This window comes from Gadus macrocephalus, chromosome 13 (genome assembly GCF_031168955.1).
Source record: "Gadus macrocephalus chromosome 13, ASM3116895v1".
Lineage (NCBI taxonomy): Eukaryota > Metazoa > Chordata > Actinopteri > Gadiformes > Gadidae > Gadus > Gadus macrocephalus.
Window position 1 is genome coordinate 17,070,059 of NC_082394.1, and position 15,138 is coordinate 17,085,196.

General features: G+C 47.0%; 1 protein-coding gene across 1 annotated transcript in view; it reads right to left on the reverse strand.

Moving 5' to 3' along the window:
• Positions 1-2,737: 2,737 nt before the first annotated feature.
• Positions 2,738-15,138, reverse strand: part of LOC132470472 (SLIT-ROBO Rho GTPase-activating protein 2B-like) — a 32,202-nt gene continuing 19,801 nt past the window's right edge. The window contains 3 exon segments of the mRNA XM_060069125.1: positions 2,738-4,210; positions 4,213-4,244; positions 9,713-9,905. Of these exon segments, the coding sequence (XP_059925108.1) occupies positions 4,068-4,210; positions 4,213-4,244; positions 9,713-9,905 (368 nt within the window). The 3' untranslated portion in view covers positions 2,738-4,067.

Below are 15,138 nucleotides of genomic sequence, written 5' to 3' on the forward strand. Positions count from 1 at the left end.
AAAAAAACTAATGAAAGAATGTAAAAATGTAAGGGGATTGAAATGGCTAGAGTCCCAGGACGTTGATCCAGTTCAAGTTTATCATCTTCACAGTTTAGGAGACATTGCAAACGCAGTAGTAGAAAAAACTGTGCAGAATACCATGTCTTGGGGAATAACGCCAATAAAGCCAGTCATTTACTGAGGTAGAGTGAAGTTTAAGTGTATATATATATTATTTCTGTATTTTTTATTATTCAAAATATAAATTTTTGTATGGTAATGTTATTCTTTGACCTTTGTATCACAGGGCAAGCTTCCTAGGGCGGACAATGATGATGATGCATCGATTCATTGTTATAGAATACAAGTATAGCTTGTGCCAAGACAAAATGCTAAACGGTCCATTGAAGGTTCATATTTAAACACAGAGCTTGCACATTTCGATGTCTAAACCTGCACAGAGTGACCGGTATCTGCTGAGAGTCAGCCACAGCCCTCCAGAGGGGCGTGGGGGAGGGGGCTACTGCAGATGGATGATCAGGACCAGCCTGGGGCATTTGATGGATGAGGAGTTGGAGGCAGAAACTAGAGACCGCAGAGAAAGTGAAAGTGATGGAGGGAGAAAAATGGAGTGGTTTAAGAGACGTAGAGAGACCAAAGAGGGGAAGAGGAGCAGGGACCTTGATAAAATGCAGTGGTGCATGATGGGAGAAGCACTGATGGAGTGGAGCAATGAGGAACCATGACAGGAGGAGGGGTGGGGGTTAACGAGGTATGGGGGTCTTAAGACAACTCCGCCATAGGCCTAGACTTACTGATGAAACTCAAATATGATGCATTGCGCACACAAACCCACACACACTTCATAAACACAAACCTGATTTAATGGGTTTCAGCTTCCACCCTAAGCCATACATCTATATTGCTATGCATGAATTTAGCTTAGGAGTCATTGCCAACTTCATGAAGCTATAAGAGAACAAAAGCAGAAGTCGTATCTAACTTTTAGACACAAAAACGGACACAAAAACAAACGGAGGAAACAGAGCGGAGACAGAGGTCTGACATAAGGAGACAATCAAGGTTAGGGAAGATAGCGGAGAGGAGATAGGTAGTCAGTCAGGAGAATGACCTCAGCGACGACGAGCGAAGGCAAGACAAAGCGGCTGATTGGACCAGCACATGTTGAGCATCTGTCTTTCATCTCAGCGAAGAGTGGGCGAGAGAGAGAGAGAGAGAGAGAGAGAGAGAGAGAGAGAGAGAGAGAGAGAGAGAGAGAGAGGAGAGAGAGAGAGAGAGAGAGAGAGAGAGAGAGAGAGAGAGAGAGAGAGAGAGAGAGAGAGAGAGAGCGAGAGAAAAGCGTGGAGGAGGGGGTAAGTGGGTAAGGTCAGGAGGTGAACTAGAAGGGGGCAGGGCAGAGAGCTGACTGGTTGGTAGAGGGCAGAGAGAGGGTGACCCAGCCAGAGAGAAGAGCATGGATGGTGACATTCAAAGGGAGGCCGGGTAGTGACCACGACAAGGGTTTATGTGAAATAAGTGTCAGTGGATGTGAAATGGGCCAACAAAGAAGATATGGAGGATAAATCTTCATTGATTTTTGTCTAAGAATAGACAGTAACGTGGGCAGTGATAAACCGCTGCCTGGTGATTAAACAGTGTGCTGGGAAGGGCGGGACCCACGTGGACAACAGCCAATCAAAGAGCCATCAGTCGTTGAGCACTATCAGGCGAGGAAGAGGGGGGGGGGCTGACCTTTGACCTGCCACTCTGTCTCTGACAGACTGGGTGGGTCGATCGATGAGCCATGTTAAAACCCAACAGGATGTGAATAGAAGCACTTCGCCCATTAATGTAGATGTCAAACCGTGAGTTAATTTCTTAATTACTAAATTTACGTTTGTTCGATGTCATTGGCTCTCCACTAAAAGCATACGAGTGCATCCCAGTGAACGGAGAAGTGTTATGCATGTAGTTTACACAAGGGTCCGAAAAGCTTAACCCTCTCTCGGACACCAAAATCCACCGCTTTTGCTAGATATAGCGAGACATATCCATACACACAATTGCCATTATATATAGGTCTCCTGGAAGCCTAACCCCCCCCCCCCTCACGCTGCCTATACACAGGGGAAGACAAGAGTGCTCCGTACTTTGGCCAGAATGCCATTGTACTTAGATCCAAGTATAAAATAGTGCAGCGAAGGGCAGTTTGAGGATAAGGGGCTATTATGATGAAGTGGTCGATTGAGGTCAATTCCCTGTTCTATAACAAAAAGTAGGCCATCACTCTTTCAGAGAAAGTTGTTGCGCTACAGCTGTCTATCCCAAAAGCAACCTATATTCAGTGCAAGTAAACATTGGCTTGTAGTGTGTCGACTGCTTCCGAGACGATCAATCTAGCTAATGTGGTCATAAATCGAACTTGGTACGATTCAAATCAATGCCGCTTTATCGCAAATATAAAATTGCGGTGAATGTGTACCGTCCCATTCAGCTCAGGAATTTGACCTATTTCATTGAAGTGGGAAAATTTATCAAAAAAAAAAAAAAAAAAATCAATGTAAAAAGACCTTAACTGGTAAGCTATGACCTAAAGTCCATACAGTTCATAAAGCTATCAAGCAACCTCATCTCTTGACACTTGTTGGAGACGATGTCTTAGACGCAGACATCAAGTTGACGGTACCTTACACGATACAGGCCACTGTAGTCGTTGGAAGGGGAGGGGGGGGGGGGGGGGGATTTAGTTGGTTGAAATCTGCAACCTCACCGCTATACTACATTTTACTCCTTCGACTTTTAAGAAGGACGTCTTTCCCTTCGAGTGTGTGGATTGGTGTGTGTGTGTGGGGGGAACACCAAAGGAATTATGTGAAACTATGTGAAAAGTTCAAAGAGGCCTGTAGCTCGCCCATGAGTTGAAGAGAACAGAGCAAGACCAACATTATATATATATATATATATAAATATAAGAGAGAGAGAGAGAGAGAGAGAGAGAGAGAGAGAGAGAGAGAGAGAGAGAGAGAGAGAGAGAGAGAGAGAGAGAGAGAGAGAGAGAGAGAGAGAGAGAGAGAGAGAGAGAGAGAGAAAAGAGAAGCAACAAAAGTGTTGCTTTTGTGTGTGTCAGCGTTTTGTATTTGTATTCCCAACGTTCAGAGTTTAGTTCAAAGAATATCACAATGTAAATCAACAGGGCCTGCCAGTGCATTTCACAAGCTGGCTTACAAACACACACACACACACACACCCCCTTGCTTTTACACCTGTGACTGTATGATCACGCTGTGTGTGTCTGTGTGTGTCCGTGTGTGTGTGAGTGCATGCTTGCGTTCCAGCCTGGAGATGAAAAGCTGACTCCCAGGGAAGGGGTTCAGTGCTGGTGTTTAACTAGAATTAAAAGGTCACATTGAGCTTGTAGTCCTATTCACTGTGATCCACACACACACACACACAACACTCGGCTTTCCCATTGTTCTCCATTGACCTCTAATGACGCTCAACCCCCTGTGCGCTACTCCTGCGGTTCCTCTGTTCCTCTGTAGATTTACACGCGTTAAATCTCCCGACAGGAAGAGGCTGGGTCTGAGAAGGAAACGGGAGCATGGGACTCAGTGGAGAACACAGGCCACATGTTCTCTGTTAGGTCTTCTCAGCGCCCTCCCCCCCCCCCCACACACACACACACACTCACACACACACACACACACTCACACATACACAGTGGAGAATCTGGTGAGAGATACAATCTAATCAATCTGAAAATGCGATCATTCCAGCAGTAGCCGGAGTCAACCGAGGGAGACTAAAGCGCAGTCGAAAGGGCAAAATGTGATGGTCCTTGTGTTGCTGGGGCACACAGCTGTCACTTCGCTAGCAATAGCATACGTTCATTTCATCATATCGGTGTGACAACAACAGAAAGATGGCGCCAGCCTTTGAAACATGCATCATGTAACCAACTAAACATAATCAAATATTAAACAGACATGTCAGGATCTTTGCAATCCAACACCCCATTCATAGACCCCATTCGTAGAGTGCAAGCGTACCCTCATCGAAGCATGCGAGCATCTAGTAGGGCTTCTCTAGAAGGCGTGCCCTACCTTCTTGAAGAGGCGTCCAGAGTCCTCGCTGACCTGGGCGAAGCGCGGGATGATGTTGTTGAGGTAGAGGTCGGACAGGGTGGCATGGTCTCGGCTCTCCCTCTTCACCTGCGCCAGCAGCAGGAGCAGTTGACCGCTGACAACACACTCTGCTCCTTCCTACAGACGGCCGGGGGGGAGACGGAGAGGGAGGCATGGGGAGAAAGGGAGAGACGGTGAATCCGATTAGGACTCGATTCAGTTCATTTTTACTGATGGGTTAGGTCTGTCGTTCTCAACCAGCTTCATGACTGCAGCCTACGATGATAATCCCCGTTTGCTTTCTCCTAGAATTGATAGTGGTTATACTTTTATACTCGAAATTGGTGCCAAGGGAAACACTGTTTGCAGTTGAAGGCAGTTTTTACTGTCATCATCAAATCGGAGATGGAAATTTGTTTTCAATCCAAGGGTGCATCATTTACTCATCACCCCATTGCCAGCCAGGGTTTGCTGGATTTGTACCCTTTCAGTGATCCTTGTGAATTTCAGTCCATCTTTCAGTCTTAATTGCATACAAATTAGGAGCAGTTGTTTGATGAACAGATTTCAGCAATGAAAAATCAGACCAAACAGACTTCATGTAAAAGCGAGATTGCTTTGAAATAAGATCGATATGTAAATGGCGAAAAATTTGGATAAATTGGGCAGTCCTAATTAAAAATGTCAGAGCTCTTGCTTGTGTTTAGTCCAATATTTATGACATGTTAATGTCCATGCTAATTATGGACATTCATCAGTCCTGCCCTTTGCCAGACCGGCCTCACCGTATAACTACACACATGCCAGCGGCTATACAATGGCATGTCATGCTGCTGGATTATAGCCAAATACAGCCAAGGACCAACCTGACACACTGGCACACACCCCTCTGTACCACTGGTATGCCTGAGGGCTAAAATAGCAGGACCTGAACTCAAAACAAACATCAGACACATACCGCTTTTGTGTTGGTATCTGTCTATCTGTTTGTAGGAAGACTTCAGATGGATGGCTGAAATATGGTCATGTGTAACAGGTGAGGTCCACTAGCTTTCTGGCAGATTGTGACAAAGACAACATCTTCTTCCAGGACACAACCCGCTTTAGCTAAGTGTCTGTGTTGCGTAATTGACCAATCGAAGGCTAATCATTGGGTGAAATTCACAGTAAAACCCCGGACTATAGACAAGCACACAACCCCTCTCCCCCCACGGCACAACGACCTAGTTAACGTGAACCTTGGGGAAAAAACAAACGGTGCCAATCAAAACACGTCAACAGCGAACATGTACAGGATGAGGGTAGGCGAGACTGTCCAGGTAGATGCACTATCCGTGCATGAACAGACACATCTCAAACGTTTAGTGGAGAATACAACCATGGTACAAAACACACTGACCCCTGCCAAACCCCACCCCCCCCCCCCCCCACACACACACACACACACCGTACACACACACCCATGCACACATAATCTATCACACATAAACCCTTTATAATATACTCTTAAATCCCACTACATGTTAAGAGGTAGAAACATCAACATAAGTCTGTCACTGTACAGATTACATGACATCGTTCCCCCGGTCCCTCCATCTGTGTGTGTGCGCGGCCAAGCACGTTTTTTGCTGTCAAAGATGACCGAGGGATGATCTAGTTGGTAAAATGGATTAGGAGTCAGGCTAAGTGGATAAAGGGAGACCTTTGTATCACTGAGAGCAGCTCTAACTGGATACGGAGAACACAGCGCTGCAGGGCATACACGTCACCCACAGAATACACACACAAATGCACAACCACACACACACACACACACACATACACACACACCGAGGCTAGTGGAGTATTGACCCATGCAGACAGAAGGTCAGTGAGACAGAGAATTCTTTGATCAAGAAGCAGAGAGAGAGAGGGGTGGGTGTCAGCGGGTGTGTGGGGGTACACTGCTGGGATGAGTCATACAGAGTGATCCAGTATGCTGGACCTCACCCTCACTGGACAGATGGTCAGATAACCAACAGACCCGCCAACAACAATGGCGTTAAAACATACATACCATGGCCACATCAAGACACTTTGTTACGCCTCTTTCTTGCTATGAAGGTTGTTTTGGCAGACAGTATGAGTGCCAAGCTTGAGTCTCTCTCTCTCTCTCTCTCTCTACGATTGCCCAATTCTGGTATTTACTGGACCACGAGTTTAGTTCCTCTTGCCAATATGACATGCCCTTCCTTGGTCTGACCCAGGTCCCCATAGCAACGGCACGGTGTCACCGTCTCCTAGGGTGAAATGAAAAAAAAATTCCCTGCCACACATGATGCAGGCACCTAAATGCCACTTCCCTATAGAGATCCCAGGGCCAGATCATGGAGGACCGAGACGCGGGCGGTTTTGGCCAAATGCCCTTCACACCGCTTTAGACCAACACGATGCTGATAAGAGCATGTAGTATTAATATAGGAGAGACGGCTGGTGGACTAGCAGTACTAGATAATAAATAAACAATACCCAATCAGGAGAACAGTAAACCTGACAGACAACCTATCTACAAGGCTGTGTACACTACGTAGCTAGAAGAGTTTGAAACTATGGGGTACAGCTGCGTCGAAGGGGGTAAGGCACACACACACACACACACACACACACACACAAAGGAGTGAAATCATGTGGCCAGTCCTCAGTCCTTTCCCAAATAGCGGGAATTCCTGGTTGCCTCCAAAGAACCGCTACATACAGACCCCCCAAGCCCTCCTCGCTTACACCGCCTCAAGCACACCACACACACACACACACACACACACACACACACACACACACACACACACACACACACACACACACACACACACACACACACACACACACACACACACACACACACACTAGCTGGAATTCCAGAGTGGCACCCAAACTACTGCAGCAAAGGCTGCAAAAACCATCCCCCAGAATACCGCACCAGGGAAGGGGTCCCCCTGCAACATCCCCTATATCGATCCAAGCTGGGGGGCGTAAGACTGTGCGCCTCAACTCTATGCCGAGGTCAGGTTTTATCTAGAGGACATATCGATTTTTTGGTGTGTGATATTTTTTCTGCGTGTGTGCGATCGTCTGTGTGTGTGTGTGCGATAGTCTCTTTCTCTTTGTGTGTGTGTGTGATAGTCTATCTCTGTGTGTGTGTGTGTGTGTGTGTGTGTGTGTGTGTGTGTGTGTGTGTGTGTGTGTGTGTGTGTGTGTGTGTGTGTGATAGTCTCTCTGTGTGTGTGTGTGTGTTTGTGATAGTCTCTCTCTCTCTCTCTGTGTGTGTGTGTGTTTCTGATAGTCTCTCTCTGTGTGTGTGTGTGTGATAGTCTCTCTGTGTGTGTGTGTGTGTGTGTGTGTGTGTGTGTGTGTGTGAGTGTGTGTGTGTGTGAGAGAGATAGTCTCTCTGTGTGTGTGTGTGTGTGTGTGTGTGTGTGTGTGTGTTTCTGATAGTCTCTCTCTGTGTGTGTGTGTGTGTGTAATAGTCTCTCTGTGTGTGTGTGTGTGTGTGTGTGTGTGTGTGTGTGTGTATGTGTGTGTGTGTGTGTGTGTGTGTGTGTGTGTGTGTGTGTGTGTGTGTGTGTGTGTGTGTGTGTGATAGTCTGTGTGTGTGTGTTTGTGATAGTCTCTCTCTCTCTCTGTGTGTGTGTGTGTGTGAGAGATAGTCTCTCTCTGTGTGTGTGTGTGTGTGTGTGAGAGATAGTCTCTCTCTCTCTGTGTGTGTGTGTGTGTGTGAGAGATAGTCTCTCTCTCTCTGTGTGTGTGTGTGTGTGTGAGAGATAGTCTCTCTCTCTCTGTGTGTGTGTGTGTGTGAGAGATAGTCTCTCTCTCTCTGTGTGTGTGTGTGTGTGTAATAGTCTCTCTGTGTGTGTGTGTGTGTGTGTGTGTGTGTGTGTGTGTGTGTGTGTGTGTGTGTGTGTGTGTGTGTGTGTGTGTGTGTGTGTGTGTGTGTGTGTGTGTGTGTGTGTGCAGTGTTTCCCCTAGAATTCTTTTTAGGCCCGGTGGTAAGAGCTGATAGTGTGATTTGTTATGCATTTTTCACGGGATGATTTTTGTGTGTGTGTGTGTGTGTGTGTGTGAGAGATAGTCTCTGTGTGTGTGTGTGTGATAGTCTGTGTGTGTGTGTTTGTGATAGTCTCTCTCTCTCTCTGTGTGTGTGTGATAGTCTCTCTCTCTCTGTGTGTGTGTGTGTGTGTGTGAGAGAGATAGTCTCTCTCTCTCTGTGTGTGTGTGTGTGTGTGAGAGAGATAGTCTCTCTCTCTGTGTGTGTGTGTGTGTGAGATAGTCTCTCTCTCTGTGTGTGTGTGTGTGTGTGTGTGTGAGATAGTCTCTCTCTCTGTGTGTGTGTGTGTGTGTGTGTGTGTGTGTGTGTGTGTGTGTGTGTGTGTGTGTGTGTGTGTGTGTGTGTGTGTGTGTGTGTGTGTGTGTGTGTGTGTGTGTGTGTGTGTGTGTGTGTGTGTGTGTGTGTGTGTGTGTGTGTGGTAGTCTCTGTGTGTCTGTCTGTGTGTGACTTAGTGTGCAAGCATGGTTTCGCCCAACAGAACCACAAAGGAGAAAGGAGTGGGAGAAAGGCTGAGAACTGTAGGGTGGGTCAGAGACAGAAGGGGGAAGTAGAACAAATAATATCCAACACCCCGGTATTTCTTGATCTTACTGCTACAGAGACATTAATAAAAAGCAGAAGACGGTGGAGCTTCACTGCACCTCCCCCACCACAAGCTTCCTCAGTTGGACCCGTCGGGGGTTTCAAATCTCCCCTCATCTTCAGCGTAATGCATCTCATCGCATCGTACACTCTGTCTCTGTGGGTATTGAGAAAGGCGACACTAAAAGTGAATCCAACAAAATATAAAGACACCCAACCACTCAGCGTTTCCCTTCCTGCAGCAAGATCTCGCTGAAAAGGACCAGGATGAGCCGGTGGTTCGGCGTGTCCCTCCCTGACAGACAGCACAACGCCCGCCCCGCGGTGCAACACACACCATGCTGCTAAAGCTGATGAGATCCAGCATGTGATTGGACAGAGAGACACCGAGACAGACAGAGAGATTCGCTTTACAGACAGACAGAGAAATATAGTTCTATAATCGATAGGGGGGGGGGATAGAGAGGGAAAACAAATAATAAACTAGAGCTAGCAGACACCTTTGGGTGCGATAGTGATTCCAGTACAGACAAGGCTACACACATACAGGGGGAGATGCCAGCAACCATTCAGAGCACAAAATCACCACCTGGCATTACTGGCACTGAAACTAGCATGTGTTTGCACACGGGCCTGGTGCACATGCAGACACACACAAACAAGAAGAAAGAGACATCCACACGCAGTGCTCCCATCACGGCAGATAAAAGGCATGGTGAGGAAGATGTTATGATTAGATCAATCTGTGAAGCAGTTTAATGAGATGTGAAGCCGTCCTCCACACGGGTCAGCAGGTTGCTGCCTTACGTTCCCTGATTTTTGTCTATCTATGCCCAAAACATGTTTGATTCTCTTAAAGAGAAACTGTCCGTAAAGGGTTGATTTAAAAAAATGAGGAAATCGTTCTCCCTGATTGTGGTGTGTGTGAGTGTGACCCACGTACTTGAGCAGATGTTCCTTGGTGCTGCGAGTCTTGGTGAGGAATCTCTCCGACAGCTTCTCCAGGTTGCGGCTGTAGTCCATCTCGATCTCGGCCTTCTTCCGGAAGAAGTCCTGCAGGTCCTGCAGGAGCTGCACCCTCAGCTCACACTGCTGGTCCAGACACTTGAGCTGCTCCACCAGCTGGGCACGGATCTCTGCCAGGGGTAGACATACAGAGAGAGAGACGGACAGAGAGAGAGACGGGGACAGAGAGACCGAGAGAGAGAGGAGACACAGCGACACAAAGGGTAGACAGAAAGAGGAGGGGAGAGGAAGGGGGATGTTGTAATTAGCAATTTCCCAGGACAAAATGAAGCTGTACAAATTACAACAAGCATTCATTCATAAGTATACATATGCAGCATTAGCACACGTAATCTTTTCCCCTTTATGCCTATAAAAAAGGCAATCAGGCACAGCGTCGGCAGATTAGATGCAGAAACTGCAGTTCACAGCATGGGGCGCTGTAATCAACGTGCGTGCCATAACAATGTGCAAGACATTAACCCCCCCCCACACACACACACACACACACACACACACACACACACACACACACACACACACACACACACACACACACACACACACACACACACACACACACACACACACACACACACACACACACACACACACACACACACAGAGCTGAGGTTCACGAGACTGTGACTGAGTTCTAGCAGAAACACCTGGAGGAGCCCAGCAGCCCTGCGTAACACAGACACCCTGTCGGCTGCTTCTTCTGCTTTTTCCAGACATGCATGTCGTTCCATCCTCCTGCATTCTCTACACCGGCACACTGATCCACACATCTCCAGCGTCAGCCATTTATCCCGGCTTATCGCTTTTCATTCGCATCCTCTTCCTCCCTCTCATCCTCTTCCTCCCTCTCATCCCCTTTCTCCCTCCCTCCCTCCCTCCCTCCCACTGCACTTAAGTCAGGCCTCAAATTAATAGAGAGCACTCAGTGCAGACACACTGGGTAACAATATTAAATCACTGCCTAGCGCAAAGGACCTCCGGAGGGTAAGCTGTTACGCAATCGTGGCGTTTTGCTGCATGGAGGATGTGTGTATACAAACAGAGGTGGGCACACGCGCACACACACACACACACACACACACACGTTGATGATAAGCTGGATCAGTTTTGACAGCTGACAGACTAATGCTACACTCTAACTGCTTCCTGCCAATACGGAGACGACTACCCAGGACCGAGCTTTCAACCGGGATAGGACACACACACCCACACACACACACACACACACACACATAAAGGGATAGATATCCAAAAGTGAGGGTCTGTCAAGCTCCGGTGTGCCCGTCATGGCGCATCCGTCTCCGCTAGCTGCTAATCTCCTACCTTTGCACCTTTGGCTGTGGAGAGAGCAGATGGCTTTGGCCTCCATCGGAGCTGCTGCACCATGCAAACAGCCCACCATCAGAAACACAGATCAAAAGTAAGCAGCGCAGTCTGCCCGGCTCACAGGGTCTGTCGATGCAGGCTTTGTTGTCTCTACCAGCTGAGAGAGCAGTTTCTGCTCAGTGCCACAAAGAGAAGTGGGATTTTTTTGTTTTTCAATGTGTCTGCAAATACACATCAAGCTAACGCTCCTCCCCGAGGTTTAGCTCCAGCACGAGGCAACTTCTCTCTTTCCTTTGACCCTGGGGGTGTCTGAGAACCACACGCACGCACCCGCGCGCACACGCACACGCACACGCACAAGCACACACTCTATAAACAGACAGACTGACACATACACACCCACCCATAAACCAGCACAGACATTCACACACCCACCCATAAACAGACACACACACAGAGGATTACAACAGGACCCCACGGCATTCTTCTCAGTCATACTTTGGTTGATTAGAGGCCAAAATAAGGGAAGTTTCTCTCTCTTCCCTCTGGTTGGGTTGATGACCTCATTCGATTAAGCCCAGAAAGATGTAAAGTCACACAAATGCTTATTTTGTAAAAAGAAAATACTAGACAGATACCTACAGACTGTATGTGCTAATGACTGTGTTGGAAAGCATGCTTTTGCAACATGTGTTTTTGTCTGCAAAAGAGTGGCACCCAAGTGCAGACGCCCGTAATGGACACGGTGAAGTTTTTCACCCACAAACACACACTGCCTGTGTGTTTGTGTGTGTAGTTTGCTGATCACACGTTGTTGTCAATGACGGGAAGTGAGTCAACTTCCCGCCTCTTAGGGGTTCAACAAAGGCACCCCAAGCCTGTAATCTCACACACACACACACACACACACACACACACACACACACACACACACACACACACACACACACACACACACACACACACACACACACACACACACACACACACACGCTAGTTTTAGATATGGCCAGAGGAGGGAGAGGAAGCAAAAATCAACAGCAGAGGATTGAAATGACGGTAAGTGACGCCACACGACCCCAATGTGCAGCGGAGTGTGAAGGAGTAACGGAAAGGAGACTATTCGGGGTTGGGGAGGGAGGGGGAGGTTCTTTAAATGTGTTTTTAATTAATGGATCTCAAATGTATTTAGTGTGTGTTGCATGCTCAAGAAACCCTCCCCCTGCCCATGCTACACCCCCCAAAACGTCACTCCTACGCACCACTCAACACAACATCCAGCACACTAATGTTGAAGAACAGAAACGCCTTGAAATGGTTCAACAACTAGAGTCTCTCCATGGGTCCATGCAACCCGACATCTGTCCATCTGTCTTTCCTGTGGGTCAGCACTGTATCCATCCGTCAATCAACACAGAGGCAGAAGACTGCAGAAGATTCCCACCAAGTAGGAGTCCATGACTTTAATCTATGAGGCGGTCAGCAGCCTTTGTACACACTGGGAACTCGGGACAATAACTGGAATGTGACTCCTACTATCCCATGGCCGCCGACATGGCCCTGCTCATATTTTCCAAGGCAGATGAGAGCGAGCGCTTTCTTGTAAAAAGGGGATCTGGGAATCTACTTGCTGATGTACTTTCCTCCTTTGTTCCTCCTTCTTCTGTTCCCTCTGCAGTGCTTACTGCTGACTCGTATAACCTCTGCTAAGAGCCTCAAATGCGGCAACAAAGATCACATGGAGCAGCTAGCTACGGTAGCTAGTCAACACACATGGGCTGGGGAAGGGGGGGGAATGGAGGACCACAGTGGACAGGAACAGAAATCAAGAGACATAAATCCATATCAATTCTAGGTTTCCGTGTTGTCCTCTGAGCGGACTCTAGTCAAGATTAAAGTAGGACTGAGCCACCTAATGGATTTCCCTTTCACTCTCTCACACGCCATTTGGGCCCAGACAGCCCTCTTGATCATCCATTATTGATTTGTTTGTTTAGGAGGACACAAAGAGAAACAAGAGAGGCGGAGACAATGAAACGAGATAGACCGAGGGAAGAGGGTTGATGGATGGATAAAACGTTTTTTATTTTATTTTATGTTTGTCCAGACATATTTGACTTTGACACATCCCGTCTGCATTCTGTGTAAAGTCATGTTCAATGCCATCCTGCTCCTAAGGTGCTGATTTTTTCGGCCTCGGTTATACCTCGTTTCATTGAAACTTTTGTGATCGGATGCGCCTGATCAGAACGAAGGTCTGAGGTCCTCTGTGGCCGGTTCTGTCTTTGGAAATTCAGCAGATATCCATGCTAAGTTAGTGCTGTGTGATGCAGATATCTAAAGACAAAGTCACCAGTATGAGTCCAAAGCTGTGTTCGAAATCGTTCCCTATCATGGATGTAGTGCACTAAATAGGGTGCACACCATTTTGTAGGGTGTTCGGATTCTCAGTGGTCCACTATATAGGGCACTATATAGTGGACTTAAAATAGGGTACATACGATGTACCCTACATGTTACTCCCGTATACCACAATGCAATGCGTCGTGTTTTTCTGGAGGAGAAGAAGAAGCTGAATAACCGCGAAAACGAATACATTTAATGATGGAGTCTCCGGCTTTCGTATAGAAATGTCAACAATTTATTTGGGATTTAACATAGAAAATATAACATTCAAAATTAGTTAAAAAAAACTTGAACAAGGAAATGTAACATTCGACATCAATACAACCTCCAGCTTTCCTCGTGAGTGTCCGGTTTGTTTACATGATGTGGACGCATCTGTCTGCGTCACACAAATTCCCGGCGCATTTACTAACGCAAATGACGTTTAGAAATGTTCAGCGTAGTGTCCGAATTCTCGTTCCCTATTCCCTATATAGTGCACTATATCATGTACACTATATAGGGAATAGGGAACGAGTGTATAGGGAACGATTTCGAACACAGCTCAAGTGTGTCTACTAGCGGTGTATACCTGTAATTAGTCCGCCAACATTCTGCCCAGATAGGTGTCCGGTCCACACACCTTCGTAATCCCATTAGAATGTGAGCTTGACCTCCTCTGGGTCGGGTCTAGCTCAGGGGTTTTCAAACTTTGTGTGTTTGTGGACCACTATTTGTAATCAAGAATTTTCACGGACCACCTGGTAAATACACGTGGTAAAATGTTTCACCACACCTACCTGAAATACCAGCACCTCTTAAAAGGCCTACTAGCACTCACAATAACTGGTCATAGAATTTGTACAACAGGCTTGTTAAAATATTGTTGGCTGCACACAACAGATGCCACATATTTTTATGGGAACTTTCTGGTAAAATGAAGGTTAAAAAAAACAACTTATTTTATATTTAATTTTCTTTTCCATGACAACCTGCAGTACCGCCAGGCCCACACTTTGGGAATGACTGGTCTAGCTCATCATATCACAATGTGAGCAAGACCAATCGGGGACTAGACCAGACAATTAATGCAATCTAGAGTACAGTAAAGAGTAATCTTGTGTGAAGACAAGTCAATAGGAAGTGAAGTGATCTATGGCAGCAGTATTTTGAGAGTTGCCGTTCTGGCCTTAAAACCTTGGGTAAGGCTTCCTTCTGACTAAGAACAAACCCGGGCCTTCATCCCTGCGGTTCTTGCTATTGATCTGAGGTGAAGCTGACATGACAGGGGCTGACGGAAGCGACACCTGGCCTGTAGGGTGTCGTTTGGTCTCTAGAGGAGCCGCACATTACTATTTCCATTCTCCATACATCTCAATACGCAAGACGCGGATGCTCAAAAACACACACAAATAGTGTCCAACCTGTCAAGTCACACATATCACTTGTGTTGTGTGATACCATACACCCCCCCCCCCCTCCTCAAACTCACACAGAAACACACGAGAGAAGGTCAAATGGGCTGATAAAGGGAGATACACCAGGTACCCTAAAAAAAGATAGTTGGTGTTGCCCTTCTTGTCGAAGCCCCCGTGCTTTGCGGGGAGGGGTACCACTGCCACTGATTTCTCT